Source organism: Girardinichthys multiradiatus, chromosome 8 (assembly GCF_021462225.1).
Source record: "Girardinichthys multiradiatus isolate DD_20200921_A chromosome 8, DD_fGirMul_XY1, whole genome shotgun sequence".
Taxonomy (NCBI): Eukaryota; Metazoa; Chordata; class Actinopteri; order Cyprinodontiformes; family Goodeidae; genus Girardinichthys; species Girardinichthys multiradiatus.
Window position 1 is genome coordinate 27,142,987 of NC_061801.1, and position 26,731 is coordinate 27,169,717.

General features: G+C 39.3%; 1 protein-coding gene across 3 annotated transcripts in view; it reads left to right on the forward strand.

The window, feature by feature from the left end:
• The window catches only part of rc3h2 (ring finger and CCCH-type domains 2), a 38,033-nt gene extending 14,215 nt beyond the window's left edge, over positions 1-23,818 (forward strand). For 2 of the 3 annotated variants that reach the window (XM_047372766.1, XM_047372767.1), the window contains exons 4-20: positions 218-451; positions 1,606-1,781; positions 2,713-2,913; positions 4,251-4,383; positions 5,263-5,381; positions 7,293-7,405; positions 7,687-7,923; positions 8,040-8,242; positions 8,331-8,629; positions 9,834-9,980; positions 10,824-10,961; positions 13,950-14,120; positions 14,230-14,470; positions 14,675-14,759; positions 17,411-17,621; positions 18,592-18,755; positions 18,905-23,818. In XM_047372766.1, the coding sequence (XP_047228722.1) occupies positions 218-451; positions 1,606-1,781; positions 2,713-2,913; positions 4,251-4,383; positions 5,263-5,381; positions 7,293-7,405; positions 7,687-7,923; positions 8,040-8,242; positions 8,331-8,629; positions 9,834-9,980; positions 10,824-10,961; positions 13,950-14,120; positions 14,230-14,470; positions 14,675-14,759; positions 17,411-17,621; positions 18,592-18,755; positions 18,905-19,046 (3,014 nt within the window). In that variant the 3' untranslated portion in view covers positions 19,047-23,818. The remainder of the gene's footprint in view (positions 1-217; positions 452-1,605; positions 1,782-2,712; positions 2,914-4,250; positions 4,384-5,262; positions 5,382-7,292; positions 7,406-7,686; positions 7,924-8,039; positions 8,243-8,330; positions 8,630-9,833; positions 9,981-10,823; positions 10,962-13,949; positions 14,121-14,229; positions 14,471-14,674; positions 14,760-17,410; positions 17,622-18,591; positions 18,756-18,904) is intronic. The other variant, XM_047372768.1, reaches the window with a different exon arrangement.
• The last annotated feature ends 2,913 nt before the right edge of the window (positions 23,819-26,731 follow it).

Below are 26,731 nucleotides of genomic sequence, written 5' to 3' on the forward strand. Positions count from 1 at the left end.
ATCTTTATTAGAGAACTGATTAACTATAATAAAGTGAGTCATCAGTTCCTTAATGTTAGTATTCGGATCATTTAGACCTGATTATGTTGTGGCTCTTAAGGGGATGAAAAAAAGGTGCATTTTAAGTTAGATGAGCTCTGTGAAATTAAAAACGGTTTTAATTAAGACAAACTTCAGCAGATGTATATTTAAAACGTTTTTCGTATGCATCCTGCAGGTGTGGTGAACCCGAGTCCGAGCGTGCTCAGCAGACCCATGCAGAGGAAGCTGGTGACCCTGGTGAACTGCCAGCTGTTGGAAGAGGAGGGTCGTTTGCGGGCGGTCCGGGCAGCCCGCTCACTGGGGGAACGGACCGTGACCGAGCTCATCCTGCAGCACCAGAACCCCCAGCAGCTCTCTGCCAACCTCTGGGCAGCGGTGAGGGCACGGGGCTGCCAGTTTTTGGGTCCTGGTGAGTGCATCTGTGTGTCACGGTACACTTTGTTGACACAAGCAAATACATTTGGGACAAAACATTGCAGTTTTAATATGTTTTGTTTTTGTTTGTAAAAAATGTTCATTTTCACAACTTTTCCTTTTTAAAGGGGTTTGGTTTTGAAGCTAATTATAGTTTAATTTAGAAATATGCAACAAAAAAATGTAAATAAAAGGAGAGGTAGTCAGAAAAAAATGCTTTCTGTGAAGCAGTAGCATGGAGACCTAACAGACTGGTACCTACATGTGAATTTAAAAGTACCCAATATACTTATTATTTAAAAGAAACAAAAAATGATTCAAACAAATCTTGTAATCTAGGTTTATTTCTGTCAGTACAAAGGGTCAGAATTTCCATATTTTTGAATTAGCGGGCTGTGCAGTGGTTTTGTAAAACAACTGAGAGAAATGTTGCCACTGCCACAAATTATCATAGATAATTTTGCAGTAAGAATGGAGAAAGCAGTTATTGATTTAAGTTTTTAATGCAATCTAAGAATATCAGCAGATTTTTACTGTCAAAGTCTGACAAAGTAAAACACACCGTAAAACAGACTTTAAAATAGACTTTCAATATTTTATACATTTTCTACATCCAGAAATTAAGATATTTGGCCTTGTCCATACCTACTTTTTAATCGCCAATTTGCGATTTTACTTTTTATGATTTTAGTGTTCGTGCTACCTTTGCTGTATCGCTTTCATGTGACTCATTAAATCTGAACTTTGTTCTGTATGAATATTTTTAAAACGTATTCTCAAGAGAAAATATATTTTGTGTTGATAAATTTGTTTCGAAATTACCTGAGTTACTCATTGTGCATTTCCTCATCCAACTGTCAACTGGTATTGTAACCTGGTGTCTTGTGATGATTACTCATAGGGCAGATTCTGATTTGTATGTGCACAAGTTTCTCATAATGATAACAGAATAAGTTGAAAAGTCTGAGGACACCTGGGTGTTTTTGAAAAAGTACTGTCCTTTTGTTTGCCTTTTCTCATGTAGAAATATGAAATATTTATTGTTGTTACAGATTTACATAATCTGTGCAACATGAGCTGTGAGTCAGTCTGTCTGCCTGGAACATCTCTCTCTCTAATTTCATCTAACTTCTACCTTATCCTCATCAGCAATGCAAGAAGATGCACTGAAGCTGGTTTTACTGGCACTGGAGGACGGCTCGGCTCTGTCCAGGAAGGTGCTGGTTTTGTTCGTGGTCCAGAAACTGGAGGCCCGGTTCCCACAAGCGTCCAAAACCAGCATAGGCCACGTAGTGCAGCTGCTCTACAGGGCCTCCTGCTTTAAGGTAGAGGCTAAATAAAAGAGTTACAATGAAAGATACACAAAATCATTAAATATGCGTGCACAAACATGTGAGCAAGATGGTCTCTCAAGACCACAGATTTTTTGAATGTCAAACTTTTCAAAAGAAGCTCTGTTGTAATTTTGCCCCTAGAGATTCAGCTTTCCAAAGCTAATTTCAATTTCAGCGCAAGGTTCAATAAAATTAGAATAAAGGAAAACATTGATTTTACCAAAATAGTCTTGTATGTTGGGGGAAAAACCATGTTCCTGTAATTAACATGAAATGTTACTGCTACTAAAAAAAGCCTTCATCTGCAATCAGGATGTGAGCTCCTATAAATAAACCTCATTCAGTGTATTTCTAGAACTGTTATCTGATGACCGACATCTCTGGCAGGGCTGAAATGCCAGCTAGCCCCTCATGATGTAATCTAGGAGTATATTTGCCCCTTGCTGCCCCGCCTGGCGGGGCGGAGACATACGGTAATGAAATACAGAGGCAAAGAGATGCACTCACAGGACTCCAGGAAAAACATGGACAGGAGTGCAACTTGAGCGTAGGAGTAATCCAATTGTGCTTTGGTGTTTGTTAAATGATGCCTTGCGGGAGTATGTGTTGGTGTCTTATGATGATTACTCATAGGGCAGATTCTGAGAAGGGGAAAGTCCCTTCATGTGATCAGAATTTGAGTTTGTGAGTCTGAGGACACCAAAAACGAATGCACCTGTGAATTCTCTGACATTTACTTCAAACATTTTATTGTATTGCTTTTAAATTTTTGATTTTTTCGAAAGACGGCAAAATATAAATAGAAACGTTTCAGTTTCGCTTTGTCAAGTTTTGTGGCTCAAACCCTGACAAAACGTAATATTCTTCAGCTTCTCCATCTCTATTTTTTTTCTCCCACAACATGCTCTGTTCTTCCCCTCAGGTGACTAAGCGTGATGAGGACTCTTCCCTGATGCAGCTGAAGGAGGAGTTTCGAACATACGAGGCTCTAAGGAGAGAACATGATGCTCAGATTGTCCACATTGCCATGGAGGCAGGCCTTCGAATCTCTCCTGAGCAATGGTCCTCTCTGTTATACGGAGACTTGGTCCACAAATCACACATGCAGTCAATAATTGACAAGGTATGATTATAATTATTATTATTGTTATTATTATTATTATTATATGCCTGTATAGCATCTACATGTTTATTGGCATCCCTGATAAAGATATGTTTAATCTTTTGCATCTTCATAACCTCAAACTCATAAAGATGAGTATAAATCCAACATTTAATTTGAATATGTTATCAGTTCAACCCTTGTTATCCTGTAGGAAAGCACTTAGTCTTCTACTATGACATTTCATAGGAAGAGAGTGAGGGATCCTCTTTGCAATCTCTCTTGATCGTCCAAACTCCTGGTTTTCTTACTTGTGCACTCTTCAGCTCACCCCTCAGGTTTCCAATTGGGTTTAGGTCTTGGAGTGAAGATGGCTGTTGTCTGGTCTGGTCACTGTCAATGTCTGGTGAACCATTTCTATATTGATCAGATCTTATGTTCATAACAACATATACAATGATGACTCATTTTCAGTTTCCTGGCAGAGGCCACCAGATACAGGATTTATGAAAGCTTTTATGTCTTGGTATATAATGGATTTTGCTATGACATGCACTCTTACATGGTTCCACAGGCTTTTGGAAAAGAAACATGCCCATATAATCACACATCCTCCACCTTGCCTAACACTCGTAATGAGTATTCATTACTTAATTCCAGCGCCACCTGGACTGTTGGGGGTTTTTTCCTCTAGCCAAAGCATGTGGTTCCAGTTAATGTCACCGCAGTGTTTAGTAGACTCCACATCTTTATGGTTGTGATGGTAGGACAGAAAAGTCCTACCATCACAAGTGGTAGTCCAAGCTACTTTCTAAATAAACTGTTGACATGAAGCCAACTTCTAATGGTTGTTATTGAGACTTAATGGAAACTTCCTGCAGTTCTCTAATTTTTGTTTGTCTCATACAATCCTTCTTATTGTGCGTGGTGGCAGGCCTGCTGAAAGGTTTGCCAGGGCCCGGGACAGCGCAGTCTTTCAGGTCCATAATCTTCCCCCACTCCCACCCCAGGATGGCATGGCACAACGTTGTAGGGCCCCCAGCTACCCGCCCCACATTTGGCACTTCCACTGACATCTGTAGCGAGCACTTTCTGCCTTCTCTGTCTCACAACCTGAGTCTGTCATTCCTCTCCGAGACCGGCAGCCCGTCGCTTTCGTCTGCTTCGCTCTGACTTTCAGACTGCAGGTAGTAGAAAGTCTTACAAATTTTTTTGTAAGACTTTCTACACATTTTTATGAGAGGGGGGGGGGGGGTGCTAATTATTGTTGAGGGCACTGTAGATGACAAGAGAACAAATTAAAAATCAACAACTACTCTTTTTAAGCATTTTCCCCTTTTTTATCATGTGTGCTGCAGTTGCAGTCTCCAGAATCATTTGCAAAGAGCGTACAGGAACTGACGATTGTTCTGCAGAGGACGGGAGACCCGGCCAACCTCACAAGCCTTAGACCACACCTAGAGCTATTGGCCAACATAGACCACAACCCTGGTACTTCCCCTTTTTCAAATATCTACAACTTCTTTGTTTTACTTCTTTTTTTTTACACTGATACTCTATAGTCCAGTTAACATCAACTGATTAAAAACTGATTACCAGAAATATAGTTTGCCTGTTTAAAACTTTGGAAGTATATAATCAGTATTCATATTTGACATCTGTATCAGTAAAATCTTGTCTTGCAATATGACAAATCTTCCTGTATTATAACAACATTTAATTTCCCTTTGGGATTAATAAAGTATTTTTGAATTGAATTGAATTGAATTATTAAGACCAAAGACATGCCAGTTAGGTTAATTGGTCACTCTAAATTGCCCTTAGGTGTATGAATGAGTGTGTGCATGGTTGTATGTGTGTTGCCCTGCGATGGACTGGCGACCTGTCCAGGGTGTACCCCGCCTCTCGCCCATAGACTGCTGGAGATAGGCACCAGCTCCCCTGCGACCCACTATGGAATAAGCGGTAGAAAATGACTGACTGACTGAATTATTAAGAAAGAGCAGTTTCAATGTTAAAGATATCTGCTTACTCAACATTTTAATCATGACAGCAGATCCCCAGGCTGGTTGATCACAAAGGGCATAGTTAGTAATGTGCAGTTTACATCTTAACCACACAGACAACAAAGAATGAACTTTGACACTTTCAATAAAAAAAGCTTGGTGACATTTGGAGCAGACATAAATTTCCTCATCATTAGATTTCTAGCTTTACCTTCAACCAAAGTAGACTTTCTAGTTTCCCAAGGCTCATAATTCTGGTATTGTGCCTTTTCAATAACTTTGTCTTATAGCTATATTTTATATTTAGAGCTATTCTCCAAAACTGCGCTTATCTTCTAATCCAAGTAAGTTCATCTGTGTGCAGATGCGCCAGCGCCATCATGGGCAGAACTGGAAAGTGTGATGCTGGCTGTAAAGTTGGTGGTTCACGGACTGGTGGAGTTCATACAGAACTTCAGCAAGAAGAGCCATGAAAGTCCACAGGTACGCTAATAAACCAGCTAAATGCCATCATGCTCTGATGGTTTCCTTTGAAGAAAGCATACTTTTAATGCACCTCCCTGCAGGCTGGAGCACACTTTGTTCCTTTTAGCCGTGTCACTGAAAGAAATGAAACAATTTCTGGAAACTAAAAACAACACGGTAGTTGGTTATTTACCTCATAGACCAACAAAAGTAAATATAAACTGGTATATTAGAAAACAGCTCAGTTGTGACTAACTGTATAAAAACTAGTTATGTAAAATTCAGATGGAAATGTACACTTAAAGGTTGTTTTATAGCATTTTTATCTAAAAAGATAACATTACCCTGCCTTATATCATAAAGTAATTTCAACATTTTAAAACCCAAACAAGTGGTTTATGTATGGTTTCAGTTGGTCTATTTTGCAGGCTGTTTAAAAGAGTTTCTGCATATGGTTTACAGTTTGCGGCCTGTGTGAGGTATCAAGGTTTTATGTTTTAACAACTGCAACTTTTCTATGTTCCTTTTTTTAAATGCAAGAGAGTGTTTGGAGTTTGGAACATAGCGTAACACAGTGCCATCCTTTCCCAAACGCTCCTGCCGGCCAGCTGGCTGAAAGGAGGCTACTGTTTGGAAAATATGTGGAAACTAAGGAACCACCACCCATCGCTCGTATTACCATAATACTGTTTAAACTACACTTTGCAAGCCACTAAGGGCATTAATGTTAAACATCCGACTGCTCTGCATTACCGGAGCAGATAGCTTAACTAATTAACAAGCTAATTTCACCTTTTTATACATGTGTTACTCTGTCAAGAGTAGATAGAAGGAAGGCTATAATCTATGCAATAAGTAGGTTTACTTAAAAACTAATTTAGTTGCTTTTTTTTAAGTCTGTGAAACAAAAAAATTATATAGCGTATTGATAAAATAGCTTAAATGTTATTTTTGCAGCATTAGGAATAATTGTTGTTTACTGTGTTAAATTGAAAGAAGTTGGATTATTGTTGATAAAAAAGATGGCTTTGAAACCCAGCAACTATGAATGTTTGCAGATACATTTGTGCACCAGTGCTCACAAGAGATTGCTAAAAGTGAGTGGAAATAGTGCAAACATCTTGGTGTAAGAAGGGGGACTTTTAGGTAAGAAAGAAATGTTGCTTTGTTGGAGATGTTAAAATAAGTGCATGTTGCACAATATGTTCACAGTTCCTACATACTTTTGCAAAGTATGGAAATGTGCGAAATTAGCTTTTTATGCTTTTCCATACAAAAAGGGAAATTGAGTACGAAAATAAACCTAAAACATCTGAATTTCTAAACAGTAAAATGCTTCTTACATTGATTTATGTTAATTGGCATTATCTATGAAAACATTTTGAGAAACAAAATTTCCCCAGAATTTGTGATTTTCTCCCCCTTTTTTCTGTAGTCTATGCTTTGGATGTAACCACATTTTTTCAAAAAGATAAAAACCGGGCAGGAAAAAGTTTAGAGATGAAAAAAAGACTAATTTATATGGCCCCATTTTTATAATTACTGGAGAGGACCCACCAATAAATGCTCAGGAATACATTTTTAAGGGCTGCTACTTTTGGCAGCTAGACCTTCTGAGATCAGATCTTTAGGCTGAAATGTGAGTGAAATGTGAGCTTATTTTTACATACAAAAGTATCAAAAATGTACAAACTGTGCTCAAAGGAATCTGTTGTGGATAATTTAGAAGGTTAAACGTTTATAAATGGAGCTGATTTATCCTGTCAAAAAAGGAATTTGCACTCAAATGTTTAGAAAATCTAAGAGCCTGCAACAACATGGAATTTCAAAATGGAAAATATGTATTATTGTTTATATGTTTATTAGTATTAAGATATTGTTAGATTTTCTAAATAGTATTTGTTTGTTTGTATCTTTTGTATGCTGCAGCCTCAGGCCAACAGCAAATATAAGACCAGCATGTGCAGGGATCTTCGTCAGCAGGGAGGTTGTCCCAGAGGAACCAGCTGTACATTTGCGCACACACAAGACGAGCTGGAGAAGTGAGAACTCATACAGGAGCAATTTCACTGCATTGTATGTTTTTATGTACAAAAAATACAAATGATGATGCAGTTTCATATAATGCTCAACACCAACTACATCTTAAACATACAATTAGCAGGTCTGCTCATTTTAATACTGCGCAGTTACTGAAATCGTCTAAAGAATAAAAAAAAAAGACATACAATGGAATAAATTAGACAAATGTTAAAATACTTAATAGGTCGTAAATTTCCCTCGTCTCCTAAATTTTTCCACGGTTGCTTCCTTCTCTGCACAGATTCAGACTGAGGAACAAGAAGAGCGTTAGCGTGGTTCGCCCTTTCCCTCTAGCCAACAAAGGCATCAAAGATGCAGAAGAAAACATGGGTTCTACAACAGAGGGGGGTTCCAGCCTGACGAACCCACTGCTGATCTCCAGAGGGCCAGGTGGTGTGGAGGAACTGAAAAGAGCAGTGATGAACGGAACTTGTGGGGCTAACGTGCCTAACAGAACCACATCAGGGTCCACAGAGCTGTAAGAATACTCCTTTATCTAATGCTCTTGTATCTTCTTTCATTGGCATTTGATGAATGAATCTCCGGGTTGTTCTGGATGTAATCATTTATGTTCTTGTGGTCTCTGATCATTAGGAAGTCCCTCTCCCCTTCCAGGACTCCAGTCAGCCACTCGTCAGCTTCATCTCCTTTGAACACTGCTGGTGGTGCTGATGTCAGTGCTCCACTGCCCCGACATGGTCAGTTCATCCTCTCCACACCTCACCCTTCTCAGGCGTCAGAGCTGTTTTACGAGGAGGCCCGCCCTGGTTACAACAAGGGGCACTTTCAGCCAAACTGTGAGTCTTTCTAAAATAAAAAATATATTTAAAAGATATTATTTTCTTAGTTACCTGCAAGGAGTGATGTTTTACACCTACTTTCTAGCAGGTTCCTACTATCCAGCTACACTTCACTCTCCTCACAAACCATGCATGGCTCGCTTCCTCCGGTCCTCCAACGTCCAGGAATCCTCGCTGCCCCCTTCTTCGGGTGTTTCCTCTTACCTAAATGACCCCCAGGCACCTCACCAAGCCTCGTCCCCTTCATCAGGGTTTCCTCCTAGAGATCAGATGGGAGCCCCAGCCTTCCATCCCCATCCTGGACAGGGTCAGTACGGACATTTGGCTCCTGCTCACAGTGTTTATGCTCCTCTCTATGACAGCAGGAGAGTATGGAGACCTCAGGTAAGACTTTATTTCTTATCATGCCAACATGACAGTCCTGTGCAAAAATCTTTAAGCAACCTCTGATTTCTTTATTTTCTGCCTCCAATGAGCCAGCTTTTGTTGTGATCTTTTAAAGTGAGTGACCTTGATCAATGGTTCTTCAGGCTTTATGAAGGGTTTTCAAAAGTTTTATTCTGGGATTTAACTGCTTTTCCACTCATTTTGTAGTGGACAAGTGGGGAATAAAAAAGTATCAGTTACAAATGTCCTGTCTTTGAGAAATGGTATCATATTTGCACTAGGCTGTTTCTTCATAATCTTTACTTAAAAATATGGGATCCTTCTGGAGTTCTACCATCAGTCTCAGCCTTACTATGGAGGAAGAAAGAATGATATGTTTATTAGCCTATCAGCAGCAGGAGAGGATTTAGATTGAGGGTTTCTATATAGATCCAGTACCCATTTTGCACATAATTTTAACCTGGCGCAGTGCTGTGTGCATATCTTTTCGAGTGAGTCACAATGTGGCTACCATTAAATTACGTCATAAACTCAATTGGCTTCTGCCTGGGGTGTTCTTCTAGTCGTCGCTAAATGAAATGTCCTAAAATCAGTAAATAGGACTACATCAAGATAAAGGGTTGTCCTATCAGTTTTTCCTTTTACGTATCTAAAATGAATCGATCACAGACCAGAGATGCACAACCCTAATTTTCATGCATACAGTAGCCAAGTAAATTAGTCTCGATTAGGTTGTAGTCTTTACAGTGAAGTTGGTCATGCTTTAAACGGTTTTATGATCAATCCACAGGGGTTTGCTCAGTCCACCTAGTTATGAAGCCAGGATAAGATGATGAACAACCAGGTTCACATCATAGACATTTTGTGCATGGTCCCACAGTCAGGAACTCTGATGCTCCATTGCTGATGCACCCCTGATGACCTCTCAAAAACCCTGCAAAGATCATCTGTCCTATTTTTAATGCTGACCTGGTTGACTGCAGAAGCTTTTATTAGAAGTTAAAGGGCCAAACAAAACACAACTCACTCTTCTGAAGATGTTCAAGAAGTGGTCCAAAGAAAAACTTTAACACACAAAATCTAAAGAAAAATTAATTGTGACTACCTTAAAAGATTACAAATTGTCAGGCTCCTTGGAAACTTTTGTGCAGTAATGTATAACTTGATTACTCTGTCACTTGTTTAATGATTACCATTATAGCTGTACCACAGAGAGGATGCCAGGAGTAACTCACTGCCTCTGGAGGTTCTGCATTCCTCCGTTTACCAGCCTCCACTCAGGGAGCGATTCAACTCTCTAGACAGCAACTACTGCTCTGGAGCAGAGCACCGTGCAGGGCTGCACAGGGTATGTTAAATAATTCACATAATGGCCGGTATAAATCCTCACAGTAGACTGGCCTGAGAGATGTGTGCTCTGTTTACAACGTCCACTGTGATTTCTGCTCCACACGCATCCATTGTTGATTCATGGATAATGCTGTGACCCTTAGGCTTCATTTTAATGTTATTTTCCATTAGTCTGCTTCAGTTTATCAGTAACTCTGTGTTTGATCCTTTTCATTAAAGTTATTTGCATCAGAAATAATCAAATCTGACCCATATGGTGCTGCAGGATTCACTGGTGAAGCTACATTACTGTGTCAGTAGGCAGAGAAGTGAGTGGGTGAAGCAGATACATATCTGGGTGAGAAGGGGGAGGACCACAGAGTAGGCTGAAGCCACGTGTTGCAGAAATGTGACTGGAAAGGTAGAGATGAGCTGATATGTGGGTGTAAAGAAAAGAGAAAGGAAAAACAGGAAAAAAGAAGCTTCCACTAAATCTGTTCACTGTCAGATTGCAATTAATTAATGAAGGAAAATTATTGCATATTATATGTTGGAAAATTAAACTGAAAATAGCCAGAAAGGAGAAACAACAACCTTTAAACTTGGGTCAGACTCATTTGGGTGCACAATATAATAACAGTGATGAATTAAAAACCATGCCACCTTTAATCCTACTTTTCTCTAAGCTGAAAATGCAGTTGAATATACATCTAAAAATACAAAGAGCCACATAATGCATGCATTGCATCACTTTGTTGTCAACGTGTTGAAATATGACTTTCATTACAGTTATGTAAATATACATTATCTGTTCTCTCTCCTCTCTTCCCTATGTTTCCTCTCTGATCTGTTGCCACTTCAGGACTATGGACGGGTTCCTCTGGGATATGAGGATCTGTTTAGACGGAAGCAGGAACACCGGACTCACATTCACCACCATCACAATTCTAACAGGCTCTGCCGGTCTTCCCCTATATTCACAACTGATTTTGGAGCAGAGGTAGAAACCAAAAACCTTAGAAAATATATTAAATATGAACCATTTTCATGCACAGTAATTCCCAATATGTGAACAAGGTGCCCAGTGTGTTGGTCAAACGTTTATACACTTTACTAATTTAAATGGATTGTATTTAGCTTCTTTCGCAGAAAGCGTACACTTGCTGCTTCCCCCAATGCTACTTAAGAGGGAGGTGGTTGCCTAGCAACTGTGGAGGCAGATATCATAGCAATGCACGGTCCTGGCGTGTGTGTGGGTGTTTGTGTGCGTCTGTGAGAGAGCAGAGACTTCACCGAGCAGTGACTCAGGCATTCGACTGAACAAAGCTTTGTTTAACAGTTTGTTGGATGGGTTTTTAGTGAAAACACAAACCGTAAAATGGAGCAGTTGCTAAACCAAAACAGCTTTTCAAATGTCAATTCAAATTAGTTTATTTATATGGAGTCAAATCACCAGTCAAGTCATCTCTGGGTGCTCTACAGAAAAAAGTTAATTGAATGTGATTAATTACCTTAATCCAATACAATTCATTGTACATTTATGTTCATTTTACTGGTTTAGGTTAATTTTAAAGTGCATTATTTAAAATTAGAAAATGGCTTCAGATATTTGACAGCAAGACATCCTCACAGCAGAGTTCAGCAGAATAGCACTTGAAGCAAGTCTGCTATAGTAGGTTTCCAAGTTTTAATCCTTATGTTTACTTCCATCCTGCTTTGAGAAACGTTTGTCTCCCCCTCTCTGAAAGCAGGGGTAATTACACCGACTTTTTAAAATAGAAAAACTGAGAAAGTTCTACAGTTCCAAGAGAGTATTCATACCTCTCAAACCTTTACCTCATTTTGTCACTTAAACTGGTTACTGGTATTTTATCTAACATTACAATTCAAAGTAGATCATAATTGTGAAGTGGGAAAAAGATAGTAGACATCTGAAAATTATTGCTTGCATTGGTATTACCCCCCCTTTTGAATACTTGGAGTACAGGTCCTTCTCAAAAAATTAGCATATTGTGATAAAGTTCATTATTTTCCATAATGTCATGATGAAAATTTAACATTCATATATTTTAGATTCATTGCACACTAACTGAAATATTTCAGGTCTTTTATTGTCTTAATACGGATGATTTTGGCATACAGCTCATGAAAACCCAAAATTCCTATCTCACAAAATTAGCATATCATTAAAAGGGTCTCTAAACGAGCTATGAACCTAATCATCTGAATCAACAAGTTAACTCTAAACACCTGCAAAAGATTCCTGAGGCCTTTAAAAGTCCCAGCCTGGTTTATCACTCAAAACCCCAATCATGGGTAAGACTGCTGACCTGACTGCTGTCCAGAAGGCCACTATTGACACCCTCAAGCAAGAGGGTAAGACACAGAAAGAAATTTCTGAACGAATAGGCTGTTCCCAGAGTGCTGTATCAAGGCACCTCAGTGGGAAGTCTGTGGGAAGGAAAAAGTGTGGCAGAAAACGCTGCGCAACGAGAAGAGGTGACCGGACCCTGAGGAAGATTGTGGAGAAGGGCCGATTCCAGACCTTGGGGGACCTGCGGAAGCAGTGGACTGAGTCTGGAGTAGAAACATCCAGAGCCACCGTGCACAGGCGTGTGCAGGAAATGGGCTACAGGTGCCGCATTCCCCAGGTCAAGCCACTTTTGAACCAGAAACAGCGGCAGAAGCGCCTGACCTGGGCTACAGAGAAGCAGCACTGGACTGTTGCTCAGTGGTCCAAAGTACTTTTTTCGGATGAAAGCAAATTCTGCATGTCATTCGGAAATCAAGGTGCCAGAGTCTGGAGGAAGACTGGGGAGAAGGAAATGCCAAAATGCCAGAAGTCCAGTGTCAAGTACCCACAGTCAGTGATGGTCTGGGGTGCCGTGTCAGCTGCTGGTGTTGGTCCACTGTGTTTTATCAAGGGCAGGGTCAATGCAGCTAGCTATCAGGAGATTTTGGAGCACTTCATGCTTCCATCTGCTGAAAAGCTTTATGGAGATGAAGATTTCGTTTTTCAGCACGACCTGGCACCTGCTCACAGTGCCAAAACCACTGGTAAATGGTTTACTGACCATGGTATCACTGTGCTCAAATGGCCTGCCAACTCTCCTGACCTGAACCCCATAGAGAATCTGTGGGATATTGTGAAGAGAACGTTGAGAGACTCAAGACCCAACACTCTGGATGAGCTAAAGGCCGCTATCGAAGCATCCTGGGCCTCCATAAGACCTCAGCAGTGCCACAGGCTGATTGCCTCCATGCCACGCCGCATTGAAGCAGTCATTTCTGCAAAAGGATTCCCGACCAAGTATTGAGTGCATAACTGTACATGATTATTTGAAGGTTGACGTTGTTTGTATTAAAAACACTTTTCTTTTATTGGTCGGATGAAATATGCTAATTTTGTGAGACAGGAATTTTGGGTTTTCATGAGCTGTATGCCAAAATCATCCGTATTAAGACAATAAAAGACCTGAAATATTTCAGTTAGTGGGCAATGAATCTAAAATATATGAATGTTAAATTTTCATCATTACATTATAGAAAATAATGAACTTTATCACAATATGCTAATATTTTGAGAAGGACCTGTATGTCTCTACCCATCTACACTGTGAAATGTTTGCCCATTCTTTTTTGCAAACTAGCATAAATCAGACTGAATGAAGAATATCTGTGAACATCAGTTTTATCAAACAACTCATAACTTGTTTCATTGTTAAAACTGCAGACTAATTTAACCAATCAACACTAAATCATCAACAGCAAAGTGAAACCATGTTAGTTCTCACTGTCAATGTGGAGATTTACAAACTTTTCTTGCATGACTTTGAGAGTTTTTTTTTTTCTTCAAATTGTAGGATTCTCATACACTTTTTGTGATCCTTGACGTCTAAATACAAACACTTGCAATATAGATAAGTCTAGTTCTCTTGTTGAATAAAAAATAATATGTGAATTTCTTTCTCTCTTTTTTCTCTTTTAGCATGTGGAAAGTGGTGGAGGTCAGTGCATGGGATGTAGGTTCAGGGGTGAGGACAGTTTGGCACATTACTCTCCGTGGTCCTGTGGGACTGCCGGGCCCAGCCTCAGCCCCTTCGAGCCTGAACCTCTTAAACCCACTTCAGCGCACTCCCATTCTCACTCGGAGTGTACGGTGAGATTTACTTCACATTACGGAAAGCCAAGAAAAACTAAATGCATCCAAATAAAATCTACCTTTGAACACTGACATTCAAAATTGTTCTCCTGTGTTTGTTGTGCAGGAGAAAGACTGTATCGAAGGGGGACAAGGTGTTGTTGGCACCGGGAAACGATGGCTACACTCATTGGAACACTACCGACGTTTGAAAGAGGAAGATCCAATCATTCCTTTCAGTGAAGCCCCCATTATCTCAAAGTGGGGTGCAATCTCTAGAGCGTCACGGACAGGCTACCATACCACTGACCCTGTCCAAGCTACGGCCTGCCAGGGCAGGGCCAGCACAACAGCGATAAACTTCAAAGGTGAGGAGAGACAGTTGTTGAAAGAAAACAAACAAACTTCTAATTTAGTTTATCACTTTTTTATGTAACAAAGTTTTACTATTATCTGGCTAAACGGAACCTACCAGTTGTGTTTTGGAGCAGTTCATGTACATATTTTGCACATACAGACTTTATCAGGACATCATGTATTTTGTTTTTCTCATTTCTATTATTTTCTGACAGATTACAACCACCACTTTGATCACAGCGACTATAGGTGGAGCTCCAGAGGATCAGACTCCTCCAGGCACTCCAGTTTCCCTGAAAGGTATGACATCTCAACATTTTAGCAGTTTATCAGCTGCTCTACCAGACAAAACAATACATTGGATTTCTTTTATGCAAATGTCAGGGATGCATACATCTCCAAAGTAAGAACCTCCTCTAGGTAAATCAGTTTACAGTCTTGTTTTTCTCTACTTGGAGTATAAACCCCTTGTTCAGAGGTAACCTGTGATACAAAGAACAAAAGACATCTATGCCATGACTGAGTGTGGGACTGACTATATAAACTGTGTTGAAAACACCACGAAGACCAAAAGAGTGAGATGCTTCCCCAATAACAAACCTGGATTACCAGCATCCTCCTCTGCTGCCAACAGTCAAACAGACCCAGGCAGAAGATCCATGATGTCCAGAGATGAGCTTAAATTGATAACTCATGCATTTCTATCCTTGTGGTTGGACTATTGCAACAAGTCTCTTTACTTGTCTTAACAAAAAAGAGCTGGCTCAGCTGCAGTTAGTTCAAAACTCAGCTGCAAGACTTTTGACCGGAACCAATCTGCTGGGTTTCCTTAGATAGAAAAACTTTTTATCCAATTTGAATAAATAACTGAATCTGTCTGCACGGTTCAATGATTAAGATTAATCAGAATGTATGTACCTGACTTTTGTGAAGTGCCTTGAGACGACATGTGTTGTGAATTGGCGCTATATAAATAAACTGAATTGAATTGAACCAACAGGAGGGCTCACATCACACCTGTGTTAAAATCTCTCCATTGGCTCCCTGTTATGTATCGTATTCAGTTTCAAATTTAATGCTAACTTTTTGAGTCCTACATTGACAGGCTCCTGCCTACATTTGACCTAATTAAGCCTTACAGCTGGGGTCGTAGTCTGAGATAATCTGAACAGAACCTGTTAATGGTTCCATGAACCTTCTTTAAAATAAGGGATGACCGTTCTTTTAAAGCTACTGCTCCTCGACTCTGGAATGAACTTTCTCTCGAGCTGCACTCTCTGGACTCAGTAGATGTGTTCAAAAAGCTCCCTAAAGCCTATTTGTTTAGACAAGCATTCCAGTCTTAACTGACCCAATGTTGCCACTTTGTATTGTTCCATTTTAATGTTTTATATTGTATGTTTTGATTACTGTGAAGCACTTTGTGATTCTGTCTGTGAAAACGCTATAGAAATAAAGTTTACTTACTCACTTACTTACTTACTTACTTACTTGCTTAGACACATTGCCCCGCATCCCACATCATTAAGGTCAAAGAGAGACTCCTGTTGGCCCACCTGAGTAAGCAAACAAGAAGATATCTGGATCTGCTGCAACTTGCTTATTGCTATGGAGTTGGAGTTAAAGATGATCATGTTCTTTGATTTCTCCAGTGCATTTAACACAACTAAACCTGATTTGCTTTGTCGGAAACTCCAGAAGACTCAGGTGGGGGCCTCAGCAATCTCCTGGATCAAAGACTACATGACAAACAGACCGCAGTTTGTGAGACTGAAGGGTTGTGTGTCTAACCAGGTAGTCAGCAGCACAGGAGCACCTCAGGGGACTGTACTCTCACCATTCCTCTTCACTCTGTACACCTCAGACGTCAGTACAAGATAGACTCCTTTCATCTGCAGAAATGCAGAAGAAATAAGAATAGGTCAAACACTATTTCCATCATGGGAGAAGTTGAGGAGGTGGAGCACTCAGCTCCTCTACCACCTGTTCACCTGGACAACAGTCTGGATTGGAGAGGCTATAGTGAAGGTGTCTACAAGAAGCGACAGAGCAGTCTTTACTTCTTGAGGAAGCTTATATTATTTAGTGTTTGTATCAAGATACTGCTTGTTTTCTACAGGTCTATTTTGGAACATGCAATCTCGTCTACCATCAAATATGGGGTAGCAGCATCAGAACCAGTGAACTAAAAAGCCCAACAAGCTGACAGAGAAGACTTGCTCAGTTCTGGGGACTGTTCTAGAACCTCTGGAGATGGTTGTGCAAAGAATTCTTCATAAAACATTCATTCATTTAAAACATTACGGACAACCTTGAGCATCCTCTTTATAAGACTGTTATATAACATAAGAGTATCTTCAGTCATGGGCTTCTTCAGATCCACTGTAATACTGACCCCTACAGGAGATCCTTCCTGCCCACAGCCATCCCCATCTACAACAACTTGGGTAGCTAATAAAGTTAAACTTGGTATCTAATTTGCAGTGTCTGATTTTGTGCTACATTTCACAGGAGTTTTTGCTGCTACACATCAGTACTAAATAAACCAACTGCTTTAATTGAGATAATTAATTGGAAATGCTATTTTTCCTATCCTTTTATATGACAATCTTAATATTACATTCTAACATTTGTTTTAAATGGCATTCCTATTATACTGACGCCCAGCATATTCTTTCTAAAAAGTTAGAAAATGGGGGCGCGGCGCTGGTGGAGTAGGGGTTAGCGCGCGACCACATATAGAAGCTATTGTCCTCGAAGCGGCCGTCCCAGACCCGGCGACCTTTGCCGAATGTCTCCTCCTCTCTGTGCCCCTCCTTCCTGTCTGCCTACTTTCAAAAATAAAGGCCTCTAGTGCTGAAAAAATTCTCAAAAAAAACAAACAATTTTACAAAATGGAGCAATCCTTTTTGGGGGAAAATATTTATATTGTTTGTATTTGTTCTTGTTAGTGAGCACCTTTGTGCGTCGGAACTGAATGGCCACCGATCTTCGATAAGCTGCGAAGAGAAAATTGTGTCGGACCACCTGCAAGCCCATCAGACCACCTTCAGGCAGGACCAAAACCGAGCAGAAAGTGAATCTGATCCGAATCGAGATATTGAGCTTGATCTGCGAGCACTGGACATGGAGGATTCAGAGCACCACGAAATCAAGTCTCAGGTTAGTTTGGGTGCTTTTTCCTGTTTTTGGATGAGCCAAAACACATTGATGGACGAAGTCTAGGAGACGACCAGTAGCTCTTTTCACCTTCTTCTGAACAGTGTCTGTGTGAGGACCAGCTCTGGTCCTGAGAAAGGGTGGTTCCTAGGACCCAGAAAAGATCCACAGCAGAGGCAGTGTTGTTGAGGGTATGAGGGGAGGCAGTGTGGGGGATGTTGTCGGGAAGTTCCCGTCACCTTCACAGTCTTGAGTGGGTTAAGTTCCAGGTGACTCTGACCACACTGGTGGACCAGCAAATCCACCTCCTGGCTGTAAGCAGACTCATCACTGTCCTGGATCAGACCATTGACAGTTGTATCATCTGCAAACTTCAGGAATTTCACAGACGGGTCCACTGAGGTGCAGTCATTTGTATTCAGAGAGAAGCTGGTCAGAGTAGGAGAAGATGGATAGAGATAAAAACTGGGAAATCTGGGAAGAAAACCTAAAGGCTACAATGACTTGAGACTTGAACGAAGGTTCACCTTGCAGCAGGACAGTAACTTTAAATATACAGCCAGTGATACATTTATGAGTAAAAACTGTACAAGGTTCACACCTAAATCCAATTACCAATCTGTAGCAAGGCATGAAAATTGATTTTCCAAGACGTTCTCCATCAAATCATGCCACACCTTTTAGATTTTTATTTCCAAAACATGTTAAACGTGTAACCTTTACTTCCATTTGCCAATTTTGCAATGCATTGTGTTGGTCTATCACAAAAAAATCCCAATATAATACATTATAGTTTGTGGTTGGATCAAGACAAAATGTAAACAAGTACAAAGAGTGTGAATGCTGTTTCAAGGCGTTGTCAGTTAAACTTGTTTACATCTTGATCACTGTGTTCTATCGTTTTTAAATTAAGAAATTAAAATATAAACTAAATCTGTGTAATTTCATGTGCGTTACCATCTTTGCTTCTTAGGAGTGTTTAAATCTGTCCAGCCCTCAGTCTCAGGATGCTTCCCACCTCCTCCCACCTCCCTGCTCATCTTCTCTGTGCCCCTCTCCTGTAGAGGAGCACACCCAATCAGAAAGTCTACTGACAGAGAAAATTGATGCTCTCCAGCTGAAAAAGATGGCATTTAGGTAAGATAATGTTCTTAAGAAATGTTCTTAATGGACCTACCATAATAATGAGCAAATAATCCACAGCCAGCTGTTTTAATTCTGTCTTATTCTCTCGCCTCCGACTTTTCTTTCAATTCTGTGTTTTTAAATTTTGTTTTTCTTTTTAGGAAAATTCTCTCCCCTATAGGGCTGGGATCGGGAGGTGTGGGCATCAGGAAGTTCGTACTTCGAACTGGACCTCCTCACCTGGGCAATGCCTCCACCGGGGCTCATCCTGAAACATCTGGGACGGAGATGCTGCTCAATTGAAGCTAACGGAAGACACAATACGATCTGCACTGATGTAGAGCTGAGTCACTTCTTCTCAAACCAGAAACGTCTACAACAGGGAATACATTTTTGTTCCATTTGTATAGATGAAGGGCTCTTTCGGCATCTAACCAATCACCTAAGAGAACCTTCAACAAGCATTTGACATGCAATGATTTCAGTGACTGAAGCCAATGGTCTTCCAGAGCTTCACTTGTGTACTTGGAAGACTACACTTTTATTATGCACCAGTAAATTCTCCATCTATTTACAGCATATCCACCAACGCATTGTGTTTTCAGCACATTTCTCAATGTGTGGTTGCTTTTTAATGTGTGCCTTTGAAGAATTACTTCCTGTAAAAGCAGACATCAATGAGTATTTAAGATCTGTATAGCTGCTTGTAGGATTATATATTCTCTTTTAAACCTTGATTAGTTATTTTCTCCCTTCTTTTAGTATTTCCTAAAGTTTTATGTTTGCTCTCTCTGGGCAGCTTCAAGTGGCCACAGCCTTATGCCGTTTGTCAAAGTGAGAAAGTTTGCTATGTCATTTTCACATTTGTTAGGTGTTCTTTTTCTTCCATAATATGCCTTATTTCACAGAAAGGGGTAGAAAACGTACCGTAATAATCAGAACTCCTATGTTTAATTTGCTTTTGGGATTGATAAAGTGTTATTAGGCAAATAGAAGACACTTTTTTTTTACCTAAGCAAACAAACCCACAGATAGGGTTTTCCTCATAAGGATCCGATTCTGGTCACCAATCGATTTGTTTTATTACATCTGTAGATTTTACCTTCATATAATTAGTTTAGCCTCAAAGTGATTTGATCAGATCATTGCCTAAATGTAGCATTATACAAGTAAACATTCAGGTTGAATTGATATTGTTTTCAGATTACAGTTTGGGGAAATTCCTGGAAGTTTGAGGGAATAGACGTGACTTAAATTGCAAATATTCTTTGGATATTAGTGGTAGGATCTTAAATAAGAAATTGAATTACTGTAAGGCAGGAATGGAGATCTAAAATCCCCAGATAATAAAATAACCCTTTTTATGAGTCATGAGGTATTTTATATAGATCTCTGACCGTCACAGGAGACAGTGCCTGTCATAAACCCCATTTGCATTTTGTGTTTGATGGTTGGAGTTCACATAAGTTCACTTAAATCCTTCTTATCTATTTTTTTGTTCATAGTAGAAGCTCTTTCATATACTTTATTTTGTTGGTTAGCATTTCTGCATTCATAAACATGGGAATTAATTAGCTTTTGGAGCAGAAATTCTGTTTTTAAGTAAACAAAACACAGTTACATGTACAAAGAAAGTGTGCAAAAGTTCCAATACACACACAAACAGTGGCCTTTCTCTCCTTGGTTTTGTTGAAATAAAACTCCCTACAAAGCTGTTGTTTTGGTCATATGCCAGTCAGTCCCCTTTATCTGCTGTCTGTATAGTCACAAGTTATGCTGGATGTCACAAAAGGCAAAGTAACAAAAAAGAGGAACACCACCTGTTGTTTCTTTACGCTTAACCACTGTTTAACTTTTCAAAAACGTTTGGATTAATTTTTGTCTTCGCAACGCTAACTTCTGTGAAGTTGTATGTTGAAGTATTTTTGTATTGGGATCTTTGTTTTTCATGTGTGCTTTATTGTCGATTGCTGGCTTTTATAGCTCAGTGCTCTGTGATCTGCTCTACTGGAGTTAATGGGTAACTTCCGTACACCAAGACTCCCTCAAGTTTGTTAAATAATTTCTGACAAGAATGAAGTGAAATTATATAAGAAACCTTTCAGGCTTTGGTAGTAATTGCCTCATACTTTACTTACATTTACAATGCAGATCAAAAGGTTTACATACAGTACACTCATCAACCACTGATTTACTTGGGACTTTTATTTATGCATGATTATGATTCAACTAATAACTTCAACGAGTTAGAAAAAAACAAGTACTGGGTACAGAAGTTTTAATTTATTGCAGATTTTCTTTAAACCACACAAGTTCAAAATCAGATACACACGCTTAACAATATACACGAATCTCCACTAATGTTAGGATACATTTCCCTAAGCAAGTTGCATCTGGACCACACAGATTTTCTTTGTAGCCATCAATGAGGTCCGGACGAAACTCCACTGGCTATTCCGCCACTATTTTTATCAGAAATTGCAGAGTTCATTTACTGTTTGTAAAGGTTGTTTTCCTGGCACGGACTCTGTTTTTAAGCATAGTTCATACATTTTCATGGTTTAGATCAGAATCCAAAACCAGTTCTAATGATTATTGGGGATTATTGTCCTGTGTCACAAGTTTCACTCATCTGAGCCAAACTGTTACCCCAGATGAAAGAAAATTGGATAAGATGTTCAGGAACCACCAAGACTCAAACTATGAGATTCTTGAACACCAGTGTCGATGTCTATAGAGAAGGGAGTTTTAAGATTTACATAGACTGAGAGGCAGATGACCAAAAAAGGAGCACCTGCTCCAAAATCATCACCTTGTGAGGACCTTTATGTAATAGACCATCTTCCAAACATGGTGGTGGCAGCATTAGGGTCTGATTTGATATTGTTGTGTCGCACAAAGTGGTTTGAATAATAAAGAAGGAAGACAACTTGCGGTTTTTTTCCACTTTTGGAGTTTTGGAATGGACAAAGTAAGCTAACATTTAGCTCCTGGACCAGCCCAGACCTAAACTCTATTGAAAGGTTGCAGACTTTATTTAAAACCCAAATCATTGGTAGGAAAATAACCGGTTTAAATGAGCTTAATAATTTCTGATAAGAACAGTGGTCAAATATACAACTGGAATTATGCCAATACCTTGTTATTGTCTACAATAAGAGTGTGGTTATATATTTGAGCTTAAGTGTATCATTTTAAACCTGTTTGATTCAGAAGAAATCCTAAATAAATACAAGCGTGTGTACCCACACTTGTTTTTGAAACTCACTGAAGTTGAAGAAATGCTCCATTAAAAGTCCTAAATGAATTACATTTTTTCCGATGATGAATTCATGATCTGACTGACACTGTAGGTGCAGTTGCTCTGTGTATGAATTGCTAACTTTTAAAATTAAGGCCTGGAGACTTTTTGGGGGTTTCCTCCTATGTCATGGTTACTCCACCTAAGTTTTCTTTTGAACCTTGCCTCGAAAGGTCAACTCCTGACCGTAAAACACGAGGGCTGGCGCAGCCAACCTAGCTGCGACATTTTAAACAAGCTCGGCTATCTGCAGTCCCTCTGCTTCTGTTTACAACTTCGCCTTTAAAGTCACGTAAAGTTAAGTGCCATGTCGTGTATAGTACAATCAGTCCCTACAATCCTCTGACAGGTTATTAAAACAGAAGCTTTGTGAGGAGGTACAGGCTTCAGTGAGATGGTCCTCTTATAGTTCTTCTGTGATCCGCTGGAGGAGGTTCAATCCTTCATTTTAGAGTCACTCAGGGAGTCCTTCAGTTGGCTTTTTCTCCAGGTGTCTCAGTGATCCTTTCACCCAAAGCTTATTGTGGTGATGAAGTGTTAATGATATTACTCCCAAATTTTACTTTACTGGTGTTTTCCTTTTTTCCTCTCAGTATCAATATTAGCTCTGCTTTGAGTTTCATGAAAAAAGGGCTGGGCACATGTTGGACTGTTTGTGAAGGAGTCATCATGAATATTGAGTCAAAGTGTTTGTTTATGAAGTATCCATGGAGCCCTGCTGTAGTGGCTAACTGCAGTGAACAAACCCCCCCCGCCCACGGCATCCCGTGACATGCATGCGACACGGCCCCTCTTGTGATTGCAGAGGAGTACCAATGATTCTGTAGTTGTGATACAACACACCCGGCGCTGTAAAAGTTCTGCACATGCCCACTGTGTGGCCACGTCAAGTGCTGAAGTTTGTTTGCAGCGTCTTATTTGCCTGCTCGGAAAATTTTAATATTGTTTGTTAGCGACTTTATTAATATTGTTAATATTATAACCACATTTGGTTGTTGTGTTATTTTTGCCTTCTTGATATGTTGGAAGTTTGCTCATTTCGGTTGAATTCATGAGTTTTTCGTGACTTTTAAAAAAAAATCAGACAAAGTGTCTGAATATTCAAGATTATATGGAAAAAAATCTTGTTTGTTTGTGAAACATGATTAACTGATGTTTTAAGTATTCATGTCTGTATTAGACATTTTATTTGCAAATCTATTGTTCGATTGAAATGTAAATGAATTTTTTAAGAGATGGTACACATCCGTCATTGTATACAGTCTGGCACCATCATTAGATGGACTTGTAGTGTTAACGCTCATTTCTACAGCCTGTAAAAATCTGATTTATTTAAATGTTCCAAATCCTTGGGGCAATTGTGTAATATCTCGGAACAGGATAGATCCGATCCTTCTGAGACAGAACCTCTTAAAATGTCCCAAAAATGAATAATACTGTTACGTATTCCATTTATTTCCTCGGAAATATCGCATTGTGAAAGGTTTCCCTTTTACTTACTGTATTTGTAATGCAGATCTGGAGTAAAGTCTGACCCTATGGTGATGATGATGATTTATGTGCTGTTAATAATAGATAAAGCAGTGTACGTATTGTTTTACTGACTGATTGATTATTCTGTGTGTTTTCTGCCTTGTTCAGCAGTATTGCACTGACCTACAGAGAGACTGGCAGAGCAGGAAACCACTCTTGTGTTGCACTGAGAGACTGTGTTATAATAAGGAACATTAGGTTATATGAAACTGCATGCTTTAATAAACTGAGAGCTATTAAACGCTTGTGTGTATTTGTCATGGTCGACATTTTATATATCAGCGGTAGTTTTAAAACTCACTGCATGTTATGCAAGATAAGTTCAATGCAACAATAGTTTCTCAAATAATGTCAAAAAAATTAAAACCAGAAACTGGAGTGTCTATTTCATCATATGCAGTGCATTGATGCATTTATTTGCACCTCTGGCAAAGATGTATCAAATGAATAAAAATACAAATCTTTAATATTAAGGTATGTCTTTTCAGTGGAGCTAAAATCCCACATTAAACAATTTTATATTCCATTTAAATGCCAGCATAATAATGGGATGCCAGCAAAAAAGCATCCCTTGTCCTTCCATCCCAAAGCCAAACCTGCTGAGGCTTTAACTGCGACCATGTGTTTTAGTCAGATGAGACTAAGATGAACTTTGTGTAAACAATCCAAGTGGGTCTGTGAAATACAAACCTTAACCCACTGTTTGGTACTGTGGAGAATCTGTCATGCTGTGTGGGCTTTTTTCTCTTTGAAAAACCATAGGAACCCTGTTAGAGTGCATGGCATAAAGAAGTCTTTGAAATACCAGGACATTTAAAAAAAACTTTGGCACTTTATTAGCAAATTGAAAATAGATCGTCAATGGTTCTCCAGCAGAGTAATGATCCAAAGCTTTTGGCCAAATTCACACAGAAATGGTTTACCAGCTCCAAGTTTAAACCCAAAGCCTATAAAAACCAGTGGGGGGCGCTGAAGACAGGACCCAGTACTCTGCATGCCATGGAATGAGGGATAGTCAATGATTCGTTTCTCTTTATCTTCCAACCTTGTGAAACGTAATTAAGGACTAAGTGATGCTCTATTGGTAAAAAAGGGAGCTGCACAATGTATTTAAAGAAGGTGTAAAAAATTATTTTGGCACCAGTGATTAAAACAGTTATTCACATAACATTTTTTATCCACTAAATGTTAGATTTTTTTCCAACTTTCTTTCTGTGAGAGGGGTCCCAACACATTTGTCCACATCTGTTCTTACCTGTTAAACCACGAATTCACTGTGATTTACTATGTTTTGTTCAGTTTTATCAGCCACACCTGGGCCAGATTATTGTCTGATCTTTAGAATCAAGAATTTACTTATACTGAACCTGTCCAACAAGATGGGAGAGGCTAAAATATCAGAAAAAGTAGTATATTTTGTCCTGATCTTAAGACATTCAGCGAGAAATGAGAAACAAAATAATTCTACCTGTCTGGAAAGCTTTGTCAATTCAGGAGCTGTAAAACATGCCAGAAATGATGTAGCCATGAAATCTACTCTCTACCAGAAAACCCTGAAGGAGTGATTCACTTTAGGTCAGTTTAAGACCTTAGGCCCAAGGAATTTTGGTTATACAGCATTACAATGATTCAAAGCACACACGCAAGTCCACCTCTGAAAGAAATACTAGATCTAAACGGCATAGCAGTCAAAGTCCAGACTTAAATCTTGTTGAGATGCTATGACCTGACTTTAATCAGGTTTTTTTTAAAAGAAACATTAGAAATAGCTAAATTCAAGATATTGTATGAAGAAGAGTGGGTCTGAATTCCTCTATGGCAATGTAAAAGACTCATTTACAGTAAATGGATATGCTTGAATGGAAGGCATTTTATTTTTTGTGGGCGAAGACAATCCCAGACAGCATCATGCATGCTTACAGTTATCCCAAAATCCCCAGTGTACAGAGGCTGGACAACAGCAACATTTTCCAGCAGGATAATAATCTAAAGAACACTGCCAGCGCTACACAAGAGCTTCTAAAGAGAAAAAGTGAGTGAACCAGAGCTGTGCACGTAAGTCACCTGACATAGATCTGGTAAAACAAACATAACAGGAAAGGTGAAGTAACGCAATGCAATTCAGGGCCAATGCAACAAAGGCCAATAAAACAGATCTGACAACAGATCTATCCAAAAAAAATATCAGCACTGCTAGTCACATCCTTCTAAGTCTGTCTTGAAAAATAAACAGTGTAGTTAATCTAAACTGTTCATATTTATTACATTTTTATATGTGCCTCAAACCTGCCTTACACATGAATGTTAAGCTTTTGAGTCCTTCAGCATTTCAATTAATTGACACTTGGATCAACTTACTCTATTTTTGATATCTACCAGTGAGGTTGCATTCAAACCAGCTCATAGAAGGGTTACTGAAAGTGTCAAAGTGCAAACAGAAAAACAGCACACTGAAAGTAGGATGTTGCACTGAATTGAGATAATTAAACTTTATCAATATCTCACTAAACAACAAGCTACTTACAGGCTGGACAAGAATGGGCAGCATGACCATAACTCAAGGTGAATAGTGGGCACCATGCTGTGATTTGGTGGCAATGTAGAAAACAGATCGTCTTTCACTTTGAAGGCAGAAATAGGTTGTAAACAAATGGCTTATTTCACCATCAAACTACAGTTGAATAAGTCCTTTCTGCACTCTATTTATTACTTTTTTCTTTGATAATACAATTTACAAGAGTAATAAGGTAATTTACTTGTGAGGGCAAACTGTTTACAATTTAGTTCAGTTCAATTCAGCAGTGTGACACTTATGGTGAAGTGGCTTTTCTCTGTAACAGCTGCGTGTTAATTAAAAAATAAACTGTTAAAAATTAGAAATTCATTATAATATATATCAAAACTTGAATTGATACCCCAAGTGTTTTGACTTTGTGGTAAGCCACTTTTATGTTTAATATATTTTAAAGAGATGGGGTTCTCTGCGCTTATCCATAGTCAATATCTCATCCCCGCTAGACATCTGTCAGAGCAATTATAATTTGAACAGTTAACCAAATTTCCTAAAGGTCCAGTGTGATGTTTCGATAGTCAGTGATGATTTGGGGTGCCAGGTCATCTGCTAATGTGGGTCCAATGTATTTTAGCAGGTCGA